The sequence below is a fragment of the Bufo bufo genome, chromosome 2 (assembly GCF_905171765.1).
Source record: "Bufo bufo chromosome 2, aBufBuf1.1, whole genome shotgun sequence".
Lineage (NCBI taxonomy): Eukaryota > Metazoa > Chordata > Amphibia > Anura > Bufonidae > Bufo > Bufo bufo.
The window spans coordinates 208707309-208725767 of NC_053390.1; the positions used below are offsets into that span (position 1 = coordinate 208707309).

Genomic DNA, 18459 nt, shown 5'->3' on the forward strand with positions numbered 1-18459 from the left:
TGGGGAAGATTTATCAAAAAAGGAAAACTGTCTTAGTTGCCCATAGCAACCGATCAGATTCTTGGAAAATAAAAGGATCAATCTGAATGGTTGCTATGCCATGCCCTCCTGCAAGTCCAGAAGGGAGTATTATGCTCACACACAGAGAGTGATTCCAACAATGGACTCGTGTGAAATAGCCCTAAGAGCTTGATTTTTGCTGGACAACTTGTAGCAGCAATTCTGACCTTCGTTCGTGCACGAGTCCGAACTATTACAGCTTCTACTAGTAGATACGGGTGGTGCCAGTTAAAGGATGGATTTGAGTAGGTGGACGTGCTCATTACTATAAAGATTAAACAGCATGATAGTGATGTAAAGAGAATTTTTCACAACTGGAAAATTTTTATAACAGAAAGTAAATTACAAAAGTAACTATTTCCATGTTGAATTATATTAAAATAACATTTAAACCCTTCGCTACCAGCGCCATACATGTACAGTGCTGGTGGGGTCTTTAAACACGGCATCTGCTCACTCGTGCAGCGGGCACCATAGCCCATGGGACTCTGCTGTTTAAAACAGCAGGGGCTCACGGGTAATGTCTGCGACTGGCAATAATGCTGACCGTGGACATTACAGCCTTTAGATGCCGTGTTCAAGTGTAAAGGATGAAAAACACGGAAGCGCGCGGCATCCCCGTGTGGATATTGGGGATGCCGGTCTTTATTTCTAATAGTCTGGGTCTCTGTGAAGAGACCCAGCATATTAGAGCTGCAGTGTTGTCCAGCAGGTGGCAGGCCAACATAGAAGATCATCAATTAGAGAATGACTATACTCCTTATGGTAGTGGACATTGTAGCCTCCTAGAGGGGCTACAAAAAATAAAAAGGAAAAAAAATATATAAAAATTAAAATTACCCCCCCCCCCCTTCCTTAGAATAAAAAAATAAATATATAAATAATAAAAATATAAACATCATGGGCATCACCATGTACAAAAATGTCTGTACTATTAAATTATAAAATTATTTTTCCAATAAGGTGAATTGTGTAACAGAAAAAAGTATCACAAAGGCCGATTTACCATTTTTTCATTGCTTCCTTTACCCAAATTTTTTTTATAAATGTGATCAAAAAGACCCACACACTCCAAAATGGTATCAATAAAAACTATTGATCATCCCGCAAAAAAAAATGAGCCACCACACAGCTCAGTAAACATAACTATAAAAAATGTAGTAATAGGAAAATGAGCGAGCACTCATACACTTGGCAACCAGATTGACATATGCAGAAAATATTTATTAAAGCGAACCTTTCACCTAATTTTCACTTTATAAACTAGCAACAGTACCTTATAAATTATCTTGAGTGTGTTGTTATCCATGTTAGTGCCGCTTTCCTGGGCTCTTTATACTTTAAAAAATCGTCTTATAAACTTCACATTCGGTGCTCCAACAGTCATGCAACCAGTCAAGGGTGTAGCCCTTCCATCTCCTCTGGCCGTACCGCCCCTGTCCTAACCCCTCCTCTATGCTCCTAACTGACAGCCGGCTCAGTCGCCGGGACGGCGCTTCCGAAACCTGCGCATGCGCCGTCCTCCTGATTCGCCGCGCGATCCCGTCTTTCTTGCTGACAAAAGCACGATCATCTAAGAGAATAGCGCATGCGCCTTACGCGATGCCGGCCTGTCTGCTCTCCTGTCTGCTCTCCCTCCCGTGCGCGCGCACGGGAGGGAGAGCAGACAGGCCGGCATCGCGTAAGGCGCATGCGCGATTCTCTTACATGATCGCGCTTTTGTCAGCAAGAAAGACAGGATCGCGCGTCGAATCAGGAGGACGGCGCATGCGCAGGTTTCGGAAGCGCCGTCCCGGCGACTGAGCCGGCTGTCAGTTAGGAGCATAGAGGAGGGGTTAGGGCAGGGGCGGTACGGCCAGAGGAGATGGAAGGGCTACCCCCTTGACTGGTTGCATGACTGTTGGAGCACCGAATGTGAAGTTTATAAGACGATTTTTTAAAGTATAAAGAGCCCAGGAAAGCGGCACTAACATGGATAACAACACACTCAAGATAATCTATAAAGGTACTGTTGCTAGTTTATAAAGTGAAAATGAGGTGAAAGGTTCGCTTTAAATCCCCATAAAATACAAGTAATAAAATTTATAAGAACAATGTAGCAATAATATACAACATTACAGTCACATATATTGTGGTAGATATGATCGATACTATATTCAATAAAAATATATTCAATAGAAATATTCGATAAATTGAAGGTAGAAAATTCAATGTTGAAATATTCGATACCACTCAATAGTGTCGATAAATTCAATAATATATATCACACCAAAAAACTTCAAGTATATGCTGTTATTTGGGAAAGAGGGGGTATTATCTTCTAGCACTCTATCCCAATTTGGGAAACTGAATGTCACTGAAAATGTTGTAGGTGTATTCACTGGGAGCGCAATATGTTCATAAAGTGTCCACAGGAATCCTGATCATGTGAAAAGTCTCTTATAGCATATCCTTTTAAGGTCGATATGAGCTTTGAATTGAAGAAAACTTTAAATCGATATTTGGCTTACCGTCTAGCGTCTGCTGTCTCCCTATTGCTTCAATGGAGCTTTAAATATTTGCCGGCTTATTCAGTCGCTCCATACAGCAAGCTGGTTTAAATTTCGCGGGAGTTCCAAAGATCGCAGGAGTTGCCACTCTGTTCCGCAATTTCCTTTGGTGCAGCTTTCGACGATAAGAATAGTTAATCCTTTACTATAGAAATTTTCTTCTGTATGGCCATACAGTATTATCGGAGGCTTTTCAATGCAGGTACATCACTTGTTTCACCATACGCGTTACGGGTAGATTCACTCTCCCTTCCTCAGTGGTGAGAGTGAATCTACCACTGAGGAAGGGAGACTGAATCTACCCGCAACCCGTATGGTGAAACAAGTGATGTACCTGCATTGAAAAGCCTCCGATAATACTGTATGGCCATACAGAAGAAAATTTCTACAGTAAAGGATTAACTATTCTTATCGTCGAAAGCTGCACCAAAGGAAATTGCGGAACAGAGTGGCGACTCCCGCGATCTTTGGAACTCCCGCGAAATTTAAACCAGCTTGCTGTATGGAGCGACTGAATAAGCCGGCAAATATTTAAAGCTCCATTGAAGCAATAGGGAGACAACAGACGCTAGACGGTAAGCCAAATATCGATTTAAAGTTTTCTTCAATTCAAAGCTCATATCGAGCTTAAAAGGATATGCTATAAGAGACTTTTCACATTATCAGGATTCCTGTGGACACTTTATGAACATATTGCGCTCCCAGTGAATACACCTACAACATTTTCAGTGACATTCAGTTTCCCAAATTGGGATAGAGTGCTAGAAGATAATACCCCCTCTTTCCCAAATAACAGCATATACTTGAAGTTTTTTGGCTTGATATATATTATTGAATTTATCGACACTATTGAGTGGTATCGAATATTCTATCGAATATTTCAACATTGAATTTTCTACCATTCAATTTATCGAATATTTCTATTGAATATATTTTTATTGAATATAGTATCGATCATATCTACCACAATATATGTGACTGTAATGTTGTATATTATTGCTACATTGTTCTTATAAATTTTATTACTTGTATTTTATGGGGATTTAATAAATATTTTCTGCACATGTCAATCTGGTTGCCAAGTGTATGAGTGCTCGCTCATTTTCCTATTACTACATTTGCCTTTTAAGAGAGGGTGGGGTGATTACCTCTATATGAGCTTGCAGCACCATACCTTAACTACTTGCTAGTGAGCCACCACAACCTACCACTATAACTATAAAAAAGGTATGGGGTCAGAATATGGTGATGTCCAAAAAAAAATTTTTTTCAACGTTTTTATTTTTTCAGTATATAAACATAGAAAACCTATACATATGTTGAATCATTGTAATCGTACTGACCCAGAGAATGAAGGTAACAGGTCAGTTTTGCCACGTAGGGAACGCCGTAGGGACAAAACCCGTAAAACTATGGTGGAATTACTTTTTTTTTCCAATTCCACCCAATTTGGAATTTTTTCCCCCGCTTTCCACTACATTGTATGCCATATTAAACTTGTCCCACAAAAAACAAGCCCTCATATGGATATGTGAATGGAAAAATGTAAAAGTTATGGCTCCAGGAAGATAGGTAAGAAAACTGAAAACTAAAAAACCTCTGGTATCCTAAGGGTTGATGGTGGCACAACCCCTATAAGCCACCATAAGAGAATGCGGCATCACGACACATGTTAACATATACATATACCATATATATACAACATAAATACACCATTTATACACTATACACATATCACCCAACTTTTAAAAAGCCTAAGGAGCTAAATTATGGAATGGCAGCGCTCATCTCCAGCTGCCGCTGTCATTTTAACAACCGGATCTGGAGAACCTGAGGGAACTGGCTGAATCCCATGCCCGTGTGTATAGCTTCACTTAGTGGGTACTAAGGAGTTCTAAATGTTATGTGATACAAGAAGCAAATCTTTATTTGGTGAAAGTTTTCAGACCCATGAGTTTAAAATAATTCAGGTATATCGTTTTGCACCTCAGGTCTCACTCATTTACATCAGTGTATTTTATTTTCCTGTACATAGTGCATACCACTTCCTACAAAGATATCTCTTCTGCCTCATGCTAGATCCATTCTCATTTCTGGCAAAATATCATTCGTAACACAATACTAATAAGAAAAATAAGCCCTACCTGCATAAGTTAGTCCGGGTTCACATCACCGTTTAGTTTTCCATTCTTCTGATCAGTCAGACGAGCAGAATTTTTAAAAAAAATAAAACTTTTATCTTGAACATCCATTGCGCTCATTTTGCATCCGTGGCTACAATAAATATTTTTTATCTGGAAATCACCATTTTCAACCTTATTGATTGTTTTTATGTTTCCTACACATGTAAATTACTACAATGAAATGCACTTACTTGTGCTACATTAATGGAAACTTTTATTAATGTGAAGAGGTGAACGCACTTCAGTTTAATGACTCCATCTCAGGTGATAATGTGAGCTCTGCATGTTGCTTGCTTTATCTCACCAATGCTGCTTTATCTACTTAATTAATAAAGAATATTTTCTATTTTTTGCAAAATTAAATCTCACACACAAGTAAATATACCCTTAAAGGACAGGTGTAAATATGGCACATAATTCACACTACAGGGAGATTTCCACTATAAAGCTATAAAGAATGATAAGGGGAGCCTGTCACCAGGTATGGAGCCACTAAACTACTAGCATGGCAGTATTTTAACACTTATATTCCCTGCTGATTCACTGCTAAAGGGTTAATGCTGTAATTGATTGCTAAGGGGTTAATGCTATAATGCTACAGTTTACACTTTAAAAACTGTTAAGATGCTAACTATGCAAATTTAGTGGTGCAGATGTCTAATGTAACCTTACTATAGACTATGTATCCATAGGCTATGTATCCAAGGCTGTGTATAGGTAGGAAATAGTTAAACTGGCAGCTTTAGTTACAGATGCAGGGTAGTAGGTTGGTCCCATTTGTTCCCTTGGCTAGTGAACTGAGAGCCTGCTGCTGCACATGCTAGAGTGAAGATCTATTTGGTATGTGCTGCCAAGTAGGCCAAGACAGATGTTCTCCAGGAAAACATCATTCCTGAGAGAGTGGAAAGTGCCAGAAACGCAACTTTGGCAAAGATTTACCACTCTGAGAAGGAAGCATTGAATTTTTACAGAAGGTTGAGGATAATAAAGTCAATGCTGGGCTGAAACAGTAAAGGTAACTCACGCATATGGCTTTAGACTTTACTGCATGTGATTAGGGTTTATTGCTTCTAGTGCCCGTCACACTACTAAGACAGACTGTCCACTTAATCTAGGACTGCACCATGCAATTGGAAACGGTTGCGCCCCTCTATTCACTGCCCGCGTGGCCCACAGAGCAGGGAATTTAGCCACTGTGAGGACTACGATCACCCTCATTGCCGGAGCCACCACTCCCATCCTCTCCTCCCCACGTCTACCCTGTAGGCTGGCATGTGGCATAGTAAATGAAGATTTAACACACCAGGACTCATCACTAGCAAAATCGGGCACATGGGCATTGAGCTAATGAAGTTCAGGATGGTACATCTCCTTTAACTATGTAGCCTTGCACATTAAAGGTAGTCTGTCACTTACTTTACACTTAATACCTCTATCACTGTAAAGGGACCTTAAAGGGAACCTGTCACCGGGATTTTGGGTATAGAGCTGAGGACATGGGTTGCTAGATGGCCGCTAGCACATCCGCAATTCCCAGTCCCCATAGCTCTGTGTGCTTTTATTGTGTAAAAAAAACGATTTGATACATATGCAAATTAACCTGAGATGAGTCCTGTCCCTGACTCATCTCAACCACAGGACTCATCTCAGGGACAGGACTCATCTCACCTACAGGACTCATCTCAGGGACAGGACTCATCTCAGGTTAATTTGCATATGTATCAAATCGGTTTTTTTTACACAATAAAAGCACACAGAGCTTTGGGGAATGTATATTGCGGATGTGCTAGCGGCCATCTAGCAACCCATGTGTCCTCAGCTCCATACCGCAAATCCCGGTGGCAGGTTCCCTTTACGTTATATAACTCTTTCTGTAATGTTACTTCTCAGTGATAGGATAGGACACAATGACATTCCCAAGTTCTCTAAGGGCTCTTTCACACTTGCGTTCTTGTCTTCCGGCATAGAGTTCCGTCGTCGGGGCTCTATGCCGGAAGAATCCTGATCAGGATTATCCTAATGCATTCTGAATGGAGAGAAATCCGTTCAGGATGCATCAGGATGCATCAGGATGTCTTCAGTTCCGGAACGGAACGTTTTTTGGCCGGAGAAAATACCGCAGCATGCTGCGCTTTTTGCTCCGGCCAAAAATCCGGAACACTTGCCGCAAGGCCGGATCCGGAATTAATGCCCATTGAAAGGCATTGATCCGGATCCGGCCTTAAGCTAAACGTCGTTTCGGCGCATTGCCGGAGCCGACATTTAGCTTTTTCAGAGTGGTTACCATGGCTGCCGGGACGCTAAAGTCCTGGCAGCCATGGTAAAGTGTAGTGGGGAGCGGGGGAGCAGCATACTTACCGTCCGTGCGGCTCCCCGGGCGCTCCAGAGTGACGTCAGGGCGCCCCAAGCGCATGGATCATGTGATCACATGGATCACGTCATCCATGCACATGGGGCGCTCTGACGTCACTCTGGAGCGCCCCGGGAGCCGCACGGACTGTAAGTATACTGCTCCCCCGCTCCCCGCTCCTACTATGGCAACCAGGACTTTAATAGCGTCCTGGGTGCCATAGTAACACTGAACGCATTTGGAAGACGGTTCCGTCTTCAAATGCTTTCAGTACACTTGCGTTTTTCCGGATTCGGCGTGTAATTCCGGCAAGTGGAGTACACGCCGGATCCGGACAACGCAAGTGTGAAAGAGGCCTTAGGCTACTTTCACACTAGCGTTCGGGTGTCCGCTCGTGCGCACCGTTTGAAGGGGCTCACGAGCGGCCCCGAACGCATCCGTCTGGCCCCAATGCATTCTCAGTGGAGGCGGATCCACTGAGAATACATCCGCCTGCCAGCGCTCAGCCTCCGCTCCGCTCAGTGAGCGGACACCTGAACGCTGCTTGCAGCGTTCGGGTGTCCGCCTGGCCGTGCGGAGGCGAGCGGATCCGTCCACACTTACAATGTAAGTCAATGGGGACGGATCCGCTTGAAGATGACACAATATGGCTCAATCTTCAAGCGGATCCGTTCCCCATTGACTTTCAATGTAAAGTCTGAACAGATCCGCTCAGACAACTTTCACACTTAGTAAATTTTCTAAGTTTTAATGCAGACGCATCCGTTCTGAACGGATGCGAACGTCTGCATTATCGGAGCGGATCCGTCTGATGAAACATCAGACGGATCCGCTCCGAACGCTAGTGTGAAAGTAGCCTAAGTTTGAGGCCTCTTGGGCACGACCGTATGTATTTTGGGGTCCACAAAAAATACGGATGAAGTCCGGAACGGAACAGCTGACCCCTAAAAGAACAGTACTATCCTTGTCCGTTATGCAGACAATAATAGAACAACTTCTATCTATTAGCGGAACGGATATACAGAAACAGAATGCACACGGAGTACATTCCGTTTTTTTGTGGAACCATTGTAATAAATGGTTCCGCATATGGACTGCAAATGGAGACTGCAAAAACGGAACGGGAACGGAAATAAAATACGTTTGTGTGCAAGAGGCCTTACAGCTGGAGAGGCCACAGCATCTCTGGATGTGAACTGTAATCTTGAGTGGAGATGTGAACACACCCTTTAAAATAAATGTTCTTAGAAACTTTATTCAGCAGAAACAAATCTTCCTTATTATTCCGGTGTGCCACACTGTTTTAGGGGTCTTCAGCCGTTCAGACTAAAGGCAGCTTGTCCCACCACAGACCTATATAATATACTTCATCTACATCCATTGTAGCTAACAGCTGGATGATGAACCCCAAGTACTGATAGTATCATTCACAGCTCTATGGACTTATGGTGGTCTCCATGGTATAGCACTGAGGCTCGGGGCTACTAAATGGTGCCTGCAATGTATGCCTACCCCCAAATTATTATCCCTAATATTATGTATCAATTCCATGTATACACACGATTACTAGCGTATGTAACACTTTATATCCACATTATATGACTGATCTTCACTGCTGCTTGGCTTGAAGCTTGATGAAAACCAGTATGGCCACCATCACAGCTACCAAAAGAGTTGTCCCCCAGCTCTCCGGCAGTGCTATGGGTGCCAAATGATGGATTAGTCAGTACCTAGGTACATTTAAAGGGGTGTTCCGGGATTTTGATACTGATGACCTATACTGGAGATCAGTATCTGACAGGTGGGGGTCCGACACGCTGGACCTCCGCCGATCAGCTGTTTGAGAAGGCATCGGTGCTCCTGTGATCGCTGCGGCCTTCTCTGCGCTTGCCGTACATTGTATTGCAGCTATGCATAGTGTCGCGCTCAGCCGCTATACAATGTACGGTGCTGTGATTGGTAAGCTGGGAGAATACCGCGGAACTCACAGGAGCTGATAGGCGGGGTCCCGGGTGTCAGACCCCCATCTGTCAGATACTGATGACCTATCAAGTATTAAAATCTCGGAAAACCCCTTGAATCTTCAAACGTCTGACCAGCAATCCCCGCGGTAACTATACGTTTATGCCTCAGCTGATGTTGTGCAGCTATCCCCTAATCAGATATAAACCATTACATGGAGGAATCATTTCAAGAGGACTTTTTTGAGTTCTTATATTTTTTAAGATTGGGTTCACGTGACTGACAATCCAGCGGAAAAATCTGAATTTTTGCTGCAGAAGTTGAAATCCGCTGCATAAATTGACATGCTTCAAATTTCAAATCCGCAGTGCGTTTTTTTTTTTTCGTATGCCCCCTGTGTATGAGAATTCAGAAAATGTCAGCAAATCAGTCAGGTGTGAACACGGCCTAAGACTATATATCAAGCCTCTGCAAATCTAACATCACTGCTTTGCCATTTGTTTCTCGTATGTACTGTTCAATTTAATAAAAAAAAAAAAAAAAAAAAGCTCTGTGAGAGGTCAGCAGTTTACCGCACACTTAATGAATATCGGGTGAAAGGGCATTGTCCCCGTGTTCACGCAGCTCCCTGGAATTCCAGCCGCTAGGGGGCGGGCGTTGTAGAGCGCGGGCAGGAAGCGGCCGCTCGCACAGTCACATTCTCACCTCCAGCTGTGGCGCTCCAGCCCTGCTGACCTGCGGCTGCCCCGCGAATTAACCCTCTCGCCGCCGGCTCTGTGCACCATACTCATGCTACTTCTGTGAATGTTTGCACCTGCAGAGAGGAAAGAGGGCACGGCTCCAGCTGGTATCCCGCTGCAGAGGGAGGACGCCTGGCACGGAAAACTCTACTCTGTGGACACCTTTCAGCAGAAGACCGAAGCAGAGAGCGAAAAGTACGTGAGTAACCGGCAGCATCCATGTGTGAGGAGAGGGTTATGAGGGGATGCAGCTGGCATGTCCTTGACACTGGTGTCTGTAAAACTACAACCACAGGCATGCTCCGGAAATGATGGGCATGGTGGGAGTTCTAGTTGCACACTGGCATACAGCAAAGCAAGGTGTGTGTGAGGGCTAGTGACCAGGGTAAGGTCATTCCTGGCCATTGTATGTAGCATCACTATACCACCGCCATCTCTGTCTCACTGGAAGGATACTAGCTATGGAGCCTGACTTGTGTCATTTCAGTGGAGTGTTCCTGGTACTTCTGACTGACTGCGAGCCTTTGTGACAAGCTGATAAATGATGAGCTGTGGGAACATGGCCTGTCCGCTGCGGGGAGGTATACAGAGGTTTCTATGGAGCCCAGCAGGACCATGGACCAGCATTTAGAAAGACCAGGGCTCCAAGCGACTACGAATTTCCAGTATGTAAGACAGAAACGCAGGGTTAACAGCTGAAATAGGACCTTTAAAATTGAATGAAGTGATGATGACTAAAGTCCAGGGCATTGTTTGTAGCACCCAATGCCGCATCTGCTTCTCAGGTGCTGGATTTGTGTAGGTGCCTGTAATATCCTATACTACTTTGTGCCGGTGGTCCTAAATCAAGTAGAACGACAAGCAGGACGGTGAGAGCCACGAAAAAGCAGTGAATATAGAAAAAAAGAAAGTTCTGGGTGTTCTTATTCTGGTAAGTTGCCTTAGATTTCATACCTACCTCCCATCCGTCCAGCTAAACTAACCTCAAAAAGAAGAAGCTTAGCCAGATGTGCCCTCCTGAACGGGCGGGATTCAGCCGATCGGAGAGATAACGCGAATGTTGGGAGTTCTGGTTGTTGACCTGTAGCGGGTTATCTGCTCATCTGTATGAGGAGGAAATTACTTATTTTACTACTACTCCAAATACAGGGAAAACTCTATGTACTGTATATAGTGATGTGTGTTGGCAGGCATGGCGAGGGCCACTGAAAAGCCAGAGAATATTTTTATTGTACTGCTGGTGGCGCTAATACGTGGCAGATACTCAGCGGATTTGATGCTGTGAGTTTTCATGTGGCAAATCCACAGTGTTATGCAAATGTACAGTGCCAGCAAAGTGGATGACATTTTAAGAAGTCTCATCCACGCGCTGCGTAAATTTACTTGAAATCTGCGGTATGTCTATGGATGCTGCCGATCTCTACCCTTTGCAATGGAGAGGATAAAAACCAACGCCACTTCTGCTGCAAAAACCACAAGTAATACATGCAGTTTTTGTTGTGTTTTTTTTGCAGTGGATCCCCAGCAAAATCTGCAGTGTACTCTTCCGCTGTATTTTCTGTGCTGTGTGGACGTAGCCTTAGGGTCCATTCACACGTCCGCAAAATGGGTCCGCATCCGTTCCGCAAGTTTGCGAAACAGGTGCGGACCCATTCATTTTCAATAGGGCCGGAATGTGCTGTCCGCAAAAAAAATAGAACATGTCCTATTCTTGTCCACAATTGCGGACAAGAAAAGGCATTTTCTATGAGAGTGCCGGCTATGTGCGGCTGCCATATAGGCGCCCAACGCCAACACGCAGCACACACTAGGGTCCATTTTATAGGAAGCCAGTTTGTTTGTATATTTTTGGGGGGTGGGAAAAAGCCGGTACCTCTAGGAAACCCACACAAAACACAGGGAGAACATACAAACTTTATGGCCCCCAGGGACCCCGGCTCTGCAAGGCACCAGTGCCAATCACTGAGCCACTGTGCTGCTCTGCCAATAAAGAGTAATTGCGAGCCCCTGTCTGGTGGTTAGGCTATACTTACCTATACTTGTCTGCAATTGCGGACAAGAATATACATTTCTATCATAGGGCCAGCCATATGCAGTCTGCAAAATGCAGAACGCACATAGCCAGTATCTGTGTTTTGCAGATCCGCAACTTGAAATCTATGTATGTAGCATGGTGGCTCAGCACTGGTCTTAGGTTTAAATCCGATGCAGCTTTACATGTCCTGTATCACCGAACTATGTGTCTGACGTGATATACAATGATTTGATGATTTGGCACTCTGCACAGTAGGAGTACCCTGTTTACCCATAGAGCAGCATTTCCAAGTTTATTACTTGATGCAAATCATATCCAGAGTGCTCGTAAAGAATGCCAGTGAGCGTGATGTAGTCCATGAAAGACAATATCATTTAACCAGTCGTTTTTCTTTTCATTGTTTTATAGCATTGGTTAATTGTAGGTCTTAGCTTCTTATTAGTCAGAGAACTGTGCTGGCTTGCTTATTTCCAGCAGTCCCATAGCAGTGTATGGAGAGGTGGCCGTGCTTGAGCAGTGTGCTCTCCTTCGCTTCAGGGGGGGCCCCATTCAGGAGATAGGTGCGGGTCCCACCTCTGAAACCCACTCCTATCTGACATTGATGGGAATATCCCTCTTTCACACGAACGTAAGGGCTCTGTGCCCGTGCTGCGGGCCGCATACGGCGGTTCTGCAATACACGGGTCACCAGCCGCGTGCATTCCTCATCACGGATGTGGACCCATTCGCCAGAGATGCGAAACGGAAGCACGGAACGAAAGCACTACGGAGTGCTTCTGTGGTGTTCCGTGATTCCGTTCCGCAAAAAGATAGAACTTGTTCGATCTTTTTGCGGAACGGACGTATCGCGGACCCCATTCAGGTGAATGGGTCTGCGATCTGCATGCGGCTGCCCGACGGTCGGGCATTATGGTCCACAGCAAGGGCACGGAGCCTTTACGTTCGTGGGCAAGAGGCCTAACTCTAACTTGTGCTCTGTGATTGGTAGAACATGATGCTTTATACAGTATGGTTCCTGATTATTGTGTGTACACAGCAAAGAGCAGAACCAATGCAATTACATGAGGAACTAATGGAGTAGATGGCTGTGTAAGAAACAATGTTGACTGCTATAGTTAATTATGTGATAAGGATAAGTAAACCATTCACATAAAATTACAGTGACGGACATGTGAGTTAGAGTGTCCATACGCACGAGTAAAAGGTTTGGGAAATAATAGGCCCAAACTTTTGTCTCAGATAAAACAAAGGGTGTCGACCAGTGACCACGAGAAGGTATATGAGATGAGTGACGGCATGTGACAGTGACCATAATCGAGGCCTAACACGGTAACCAGATGAAGGAGTCTGGATAAGGAGATCGTCTGAGTAGTGAGGACCAAAAAGGGGTGCCTGTGTGAGGACTGGTGACTCAGATGCCTAGAAGGAGGCATTGTTGTTAAAGAGGACCAGTCACCACTCCTGACATGCCTGTTCTAATAGCTCCATGCATTCCCCATGTAATAACAATTCTGGAGCCTCTATTCTTATGGCTCTATGTTGTCCCATTCCTTTATTATTTCTACTAGAAGTTATGAATACATTGCTATTAGCCTTCAGTAAGGGTACAGAGGGGAGGTAACAAGTTGGGGGCGTGTACCTGCACAGACTCACTCTATCCAATCAGTGCTATCGTTTTCAGTCTGTGCAGGTACACGCCCCCAACTGGTTACCTCCCCTCTGTACCTTTACTGAAGGCTAATAGCAATTCATTCATAACCTCTAGTAGAAATAATAAAGGAATGGCACAACATAGAGCCATAAGAATAGAGGCTCCAGAATAGTTATTACATGGGGAATGTTTGTAGCTATTAAACCAGACATGTCGGGAGCGGTGACAGATCCTCTTTAAGCTGGATGCCAAGAAGGCCTGGAGGTATAATTCTGAATACCTAGGAGCATGTAACAGCTTTAGTTAAGGGTTGCTGTTAGAAACTAAGTATAAGACAAAGTGTTTCTTGTGAAGAGAAGTTCTACATAAAGTTGTATTTCACAAGATAGCCAAGTTTTCTGGTTCATATAGAGTCCCTTAATACAGTATTAAAGAGATATTCCCATTTTAGACATTGATGGCATACAGGTTAGATAGGTACCTCTGGGGCCCGCTCCTATCTCCAGAACAGGGCCCTCAAAGTAAAGGAGAGCATGTGCGGTGTGCTCTCCTTCACATTGTAGGCCCCGTTCTTAGAGGTGAGGCCCACACCTATCTGACATTGATGGCATATCCTAGTGATAAACGTCTGTCATTGGTAAACCCCTATAAGATCAGGAAAGTGGTAGATTTGTGATCTACCTAGCTTTGTCATGTAAATACAGTAAACAAGCCCCTGAAGGACCCTACCCACTCCCTCCTCTGTCTACATTATCAAGCTAAAATTCTTCTTTTTGTCGGCCCCCGTACAGGTGTACCTGTAGTAATATTACACCATAACCTGTTAAAGTTTGTACACCTGTCGTAAACTCTCGAAATTTGTTAAAGGAGCAGTTTTCCAGGTTTCTGCTTTGATGTATAAAATGGTGTTCCTATAAATGTGCCGTACTAGATACCTATTAGGCCAGCATTCACACTTTGCGTTGTTCTGCTCCATTAGAGGTCAGGCCTTTTAGTAAATTTGGCGTGTCTTCTAGCAGTCTGTGTTCCAGAAAAGGTAATCTTTTCCAGCTATGAGTTGGCATAGATTTGCACTGTAATTTATGCCATCTTCTAGCATAAATTATAGTAAATCTGTTGGGCAGCGGAAAACTATGCACCGCTAACCCAGCCCACTTTTTCCAAAATAGGCGAGAGTTGTGCCAAATTAAAAAAATATATAGTTTTCTTTGCAAAATTCCTCTTGCTCAAATGTTTGCAAGTTTTAGTACACCAGAAAACCATAGTATAGCCTATGATGCAGTACATTTCCCCTTAACACTTTTGTATCGTAGCCAAGATGTGCGACAGTAACTCCTATGTGGATTCTGTGTGCATCAGTCTTGGCTGCCCGTTCACTGGTTGTCCTTCCTACTCCTTGGTAGGTACTAACCACTGCATACTGGGAACAGTCCCCAATAAATGATGATTTTAAAGCGGTTGTCCCAGCTTTTGATATTGATGACCTATCCTCAGGATCGGCGGGTGTCCGATACCCGGCACTCCCGCCGATCAGCTGTATGAGGAGATGGTGCGCACGCAGTGCAAGTGCCATAGACAGCCGCGATGAACAGGAAGAGAGACAGCACTCACGCACTGCGCTCGCATACAGCTGATCGGCAGTAGTTCCAGGTGGCAGACCCCTGCCGATCTGGTATTGATGACCTATCGGACAATGGGAACATATCGTAGTAATAGGACCCCATTGTCTGAGATGAGACAACCCTTTTAACATTCGTCATATGTCTACTTTATATTGGCATCATATTGTAAATGTCATTGGAAGGCTTAGAATTTTAGAAGCAAGAAGAAAATTTCCAAAACTGACTTTTTTAAGGATCACTTCAGTCCTGAGATCACTTTGAGGGGCTTACATAATAGAAACCAGCCATAAATGACTCCATTTTAGAAAATACTAAACTCAAATGATGAAAAACTGATTTTAGAAACTTTGTTAACCTTTTAGGTGTTCCGCAGGAATGAAAGCAAAATGGAGGTGAATTTCCATTTTAATAAATTTTTCCTGCAACACCGCAAAACAAACCTTAATATTTATTACCCTGATTCAGCAGTTTAACCCCTTAACGCCCAGCGCCGGGAAGGATTCGGGAGGGGGGGGGGGGGAAATCACCGCACCATGCCCACTCATACCGGCAGGCAGCCATGGTGCTGCACCGCGCCCCCCCCCCCCCCCCTTCAGCTCCATACGCTGCGATTGGCCGATCAATGAGACCGACACATTGCAGCGCAGGAAGCTGTCAGAGGCATCAGTGAGGGTCGCTAGGTGGCAGGTGCTGAACAAGTCAGCAACGGTAACCTCTGAGGTGAGGCAGGGGACACCAGTGTTTTGGGTCCCCTGCCAGCGCTGCTAATGACTGGGACAACGCTCCAGCCAATGGCAGCGCTATAGCTGCATAGGAAGGGGCAGAACTACCCTGCATGTAGCCATTCTAGCTGGGGACTGCTTGCAGAGAGGTTCTGTGCTTCTCTGTGCTGCTTTTTGGCTTGCTGAGACTTGTGGTGCACACCACAGCGATTTAACCTCTTTCCCGCTGAAAAGAAGAACAACAACATCTGGAAAAGCTGCACAGATTTTTTCATTTCTAGCTGTTCCAGATCCCTAAACCAACCTTCGTCCCTGTCCCTTCCCTCCAACCCCCCCATCCTTTTTTTACGGACGCAATTTGGTCCGTGCACTTTTTTGGTCTTTTTATTATTATTCTTTTACCATTTTCCAGCTCTGCACCATTTTTTCTGCGTGCGAGCTGTGACCACCAAGTGCTGTTCAGTGCGTACCTGCCTGATCAGCACCTGGGGATTATTTCAGCAGAATTTTATTTTCAATTTATTTATTTTTTTGTTAAAAAAAGAACTGGTAGTTAGGGCTTTTTTTAAATATAAATATATATATAGAGTTCTTTTTTTTTATACTAGTTTTTGCACGCACGCACGATCTGTGTGCGTGCGTGCTGCAGAGCACCGATCAGTAGTGTGCTCAGTAGCATCTGTACATTTTTTAGTTTTGTTTTTTTTTTTGGTGTGAAAAAAGACCTGCAGTTATTGGTAGTTAATTATTTATATTTATAGAGGAGGCATCCCCCCAGAGTGAGCCCTTATGGACCCCATCCCCTGATGATTGACAGCCCCAAATTCCAGAGTTTGTGGGAAACTCTGGAATCCAAATTGACTGCACGGTTGGACCCCAGTAAGTGCAGCAGAGATGATGGCCGTTGTAAAAAAAAACAAAAAAAAACATTAGGCAATATTGGAGTACGGACATTTTCTACCAGACTCCAATTTACAGTCAGACCATAACCCGGAATAGATTTGATTCAATACGGAAATTCCTACACTACAATGACAATGCACAGTTCCCACCCCAAAATGACCCAACATTTGACCGTCTGTTCAAAGTTAGGCCTGTCATTGACCACTTCAGCACCAAGTTTGCTGAGGTATACAACCCCGATAAAAATGTATGTGTAGATAAATCCCTATTAGGCCCCTTTCACACGGGCGAGTATTCCGCGTGGATGCGATGCGTGATTTGAACGCATTGCACCCGCACTGAATACCGACCCATTCATTTCTATGGGGCTGTTCACATGAGCGGTGATTTTCACGCATCACTTGTGTGTTGCGTGAAAATCGCAGCATGCTCTATAGAAATGAATGGGGTTGCGTGAAAATCGCAAGCATCCGCAAGCAAGTGCGGATGCGGTGCGATTTTCACGCACGGTTGCTAGGTGACGATCGGGATGGAGACCCGATCATTATTATTTCCCCTTATAACATGGTTGTAAGGGAAAATAATAGCATTCTGAATACAGAATGCGTAGTAAAATAGTGCTGGAGGGGTTAAAAAAAATATATATATATATTTTAACTCACCTTAATCCACTTGCTCGCGCAGCCCGGCATCTCTTCTGTCTCCTTCTTTGCTGTGTGGAGGAAAAGGACCTGTGGTGACGTCACTCCGGTCATCACATGATCTTTTACCATGGTGATGGATCATGTAATGGACCATGTGATGACCGGAGTGACGTCACCACAGGTCCTGTTCCTCCACACAGCAAAGAAGGAGACAGAAGAGATGCCGGGCTGCACGAGCAAGTGGACTAAGGTGAGTTAAATGTTATGTTTCTGTGAAGAAGTTCGGGTTTGGGTACCAAACATGCGCGATTTTTCTCACGCGCGTGCAAAACGCATTACAAGGTTTTGCACTCTCGCGGAAAAATTGAGCATGTACCCGCACCTTTTCCCGCAACGCCCGTCTGAAAGAGGCCTTACTGTTCAAAGGGAGGATTAGATTCCGCCAGTACCTGCCTATCAAACGGGCAAGGTATGGCATAAAAATATACAAACTTTGTGAGAGTAGCTCCGGGTACACCCACAAATTCCGCATTTATGAAGGGAGAAAACCCCCAGAATACCCCTCCCCACCCCCCTCCCCAGGAGATAGTGGGAAGATTGTGTGGGAATTACTGCACCTCTATGTGGATAACTATTATACCAGTATACCCCTATTCCTAACTGCCAGAGGTACTGTGGCTTGCGGCACAGTGTGCAAAAATCAGAGGCATCCCTAGATCCCTGGTAGGGCAACCACTGAGAATGGGTGAAAGTAGGGTTTTCCTCCATGATAACATGCTGGTGGTTAAGTACTTGTACTGACCAACATTCACAGAAATGCCAGCTCCCCTACCCCTGTATGTGGTACCACAACCACTTCCCCCTAAACCAGTTTGCATCCTGGACTGCAACAGGCACATGGGAGGGGTGGATCTTGCAGATCAACTTATGAAGCTGTACAGTGCCACACGAAAAACAAAAGTGTGGTACAAAAAGCTGGCCGTACATATTGTACAGATGGCAATGTGCTATGCGTACGTGCTATTTCATTCTGCAGGC

The 18459-nt window shown here is 44.4% G+C and overlaps 1 protein-coding gene across 4 annotated transcripts in view; it reads left to right on the forward strand.

The window, feature by feature from the left end:
• Positions 1-18459, forward strand: part of CUX2 (cut like homeobox 2) — a 534292-nt gene that overhangs the window by 388598 nt on the left and 127235 nt on the right. For all 4 annotated transcript variants that reach the window (XM_040416060.1, XM_040416062.1, XM_040416061.1 and 1 more), the window contains exon 6: positions 9925-10039. In XM_040416060.1, coding sequence (XP_040271994.1) covers positions 9925-10039 — 115 coding nt within the window. The remainder of the gene's footprint in view (positions 1-9924; positions 10040-18459) is intronic.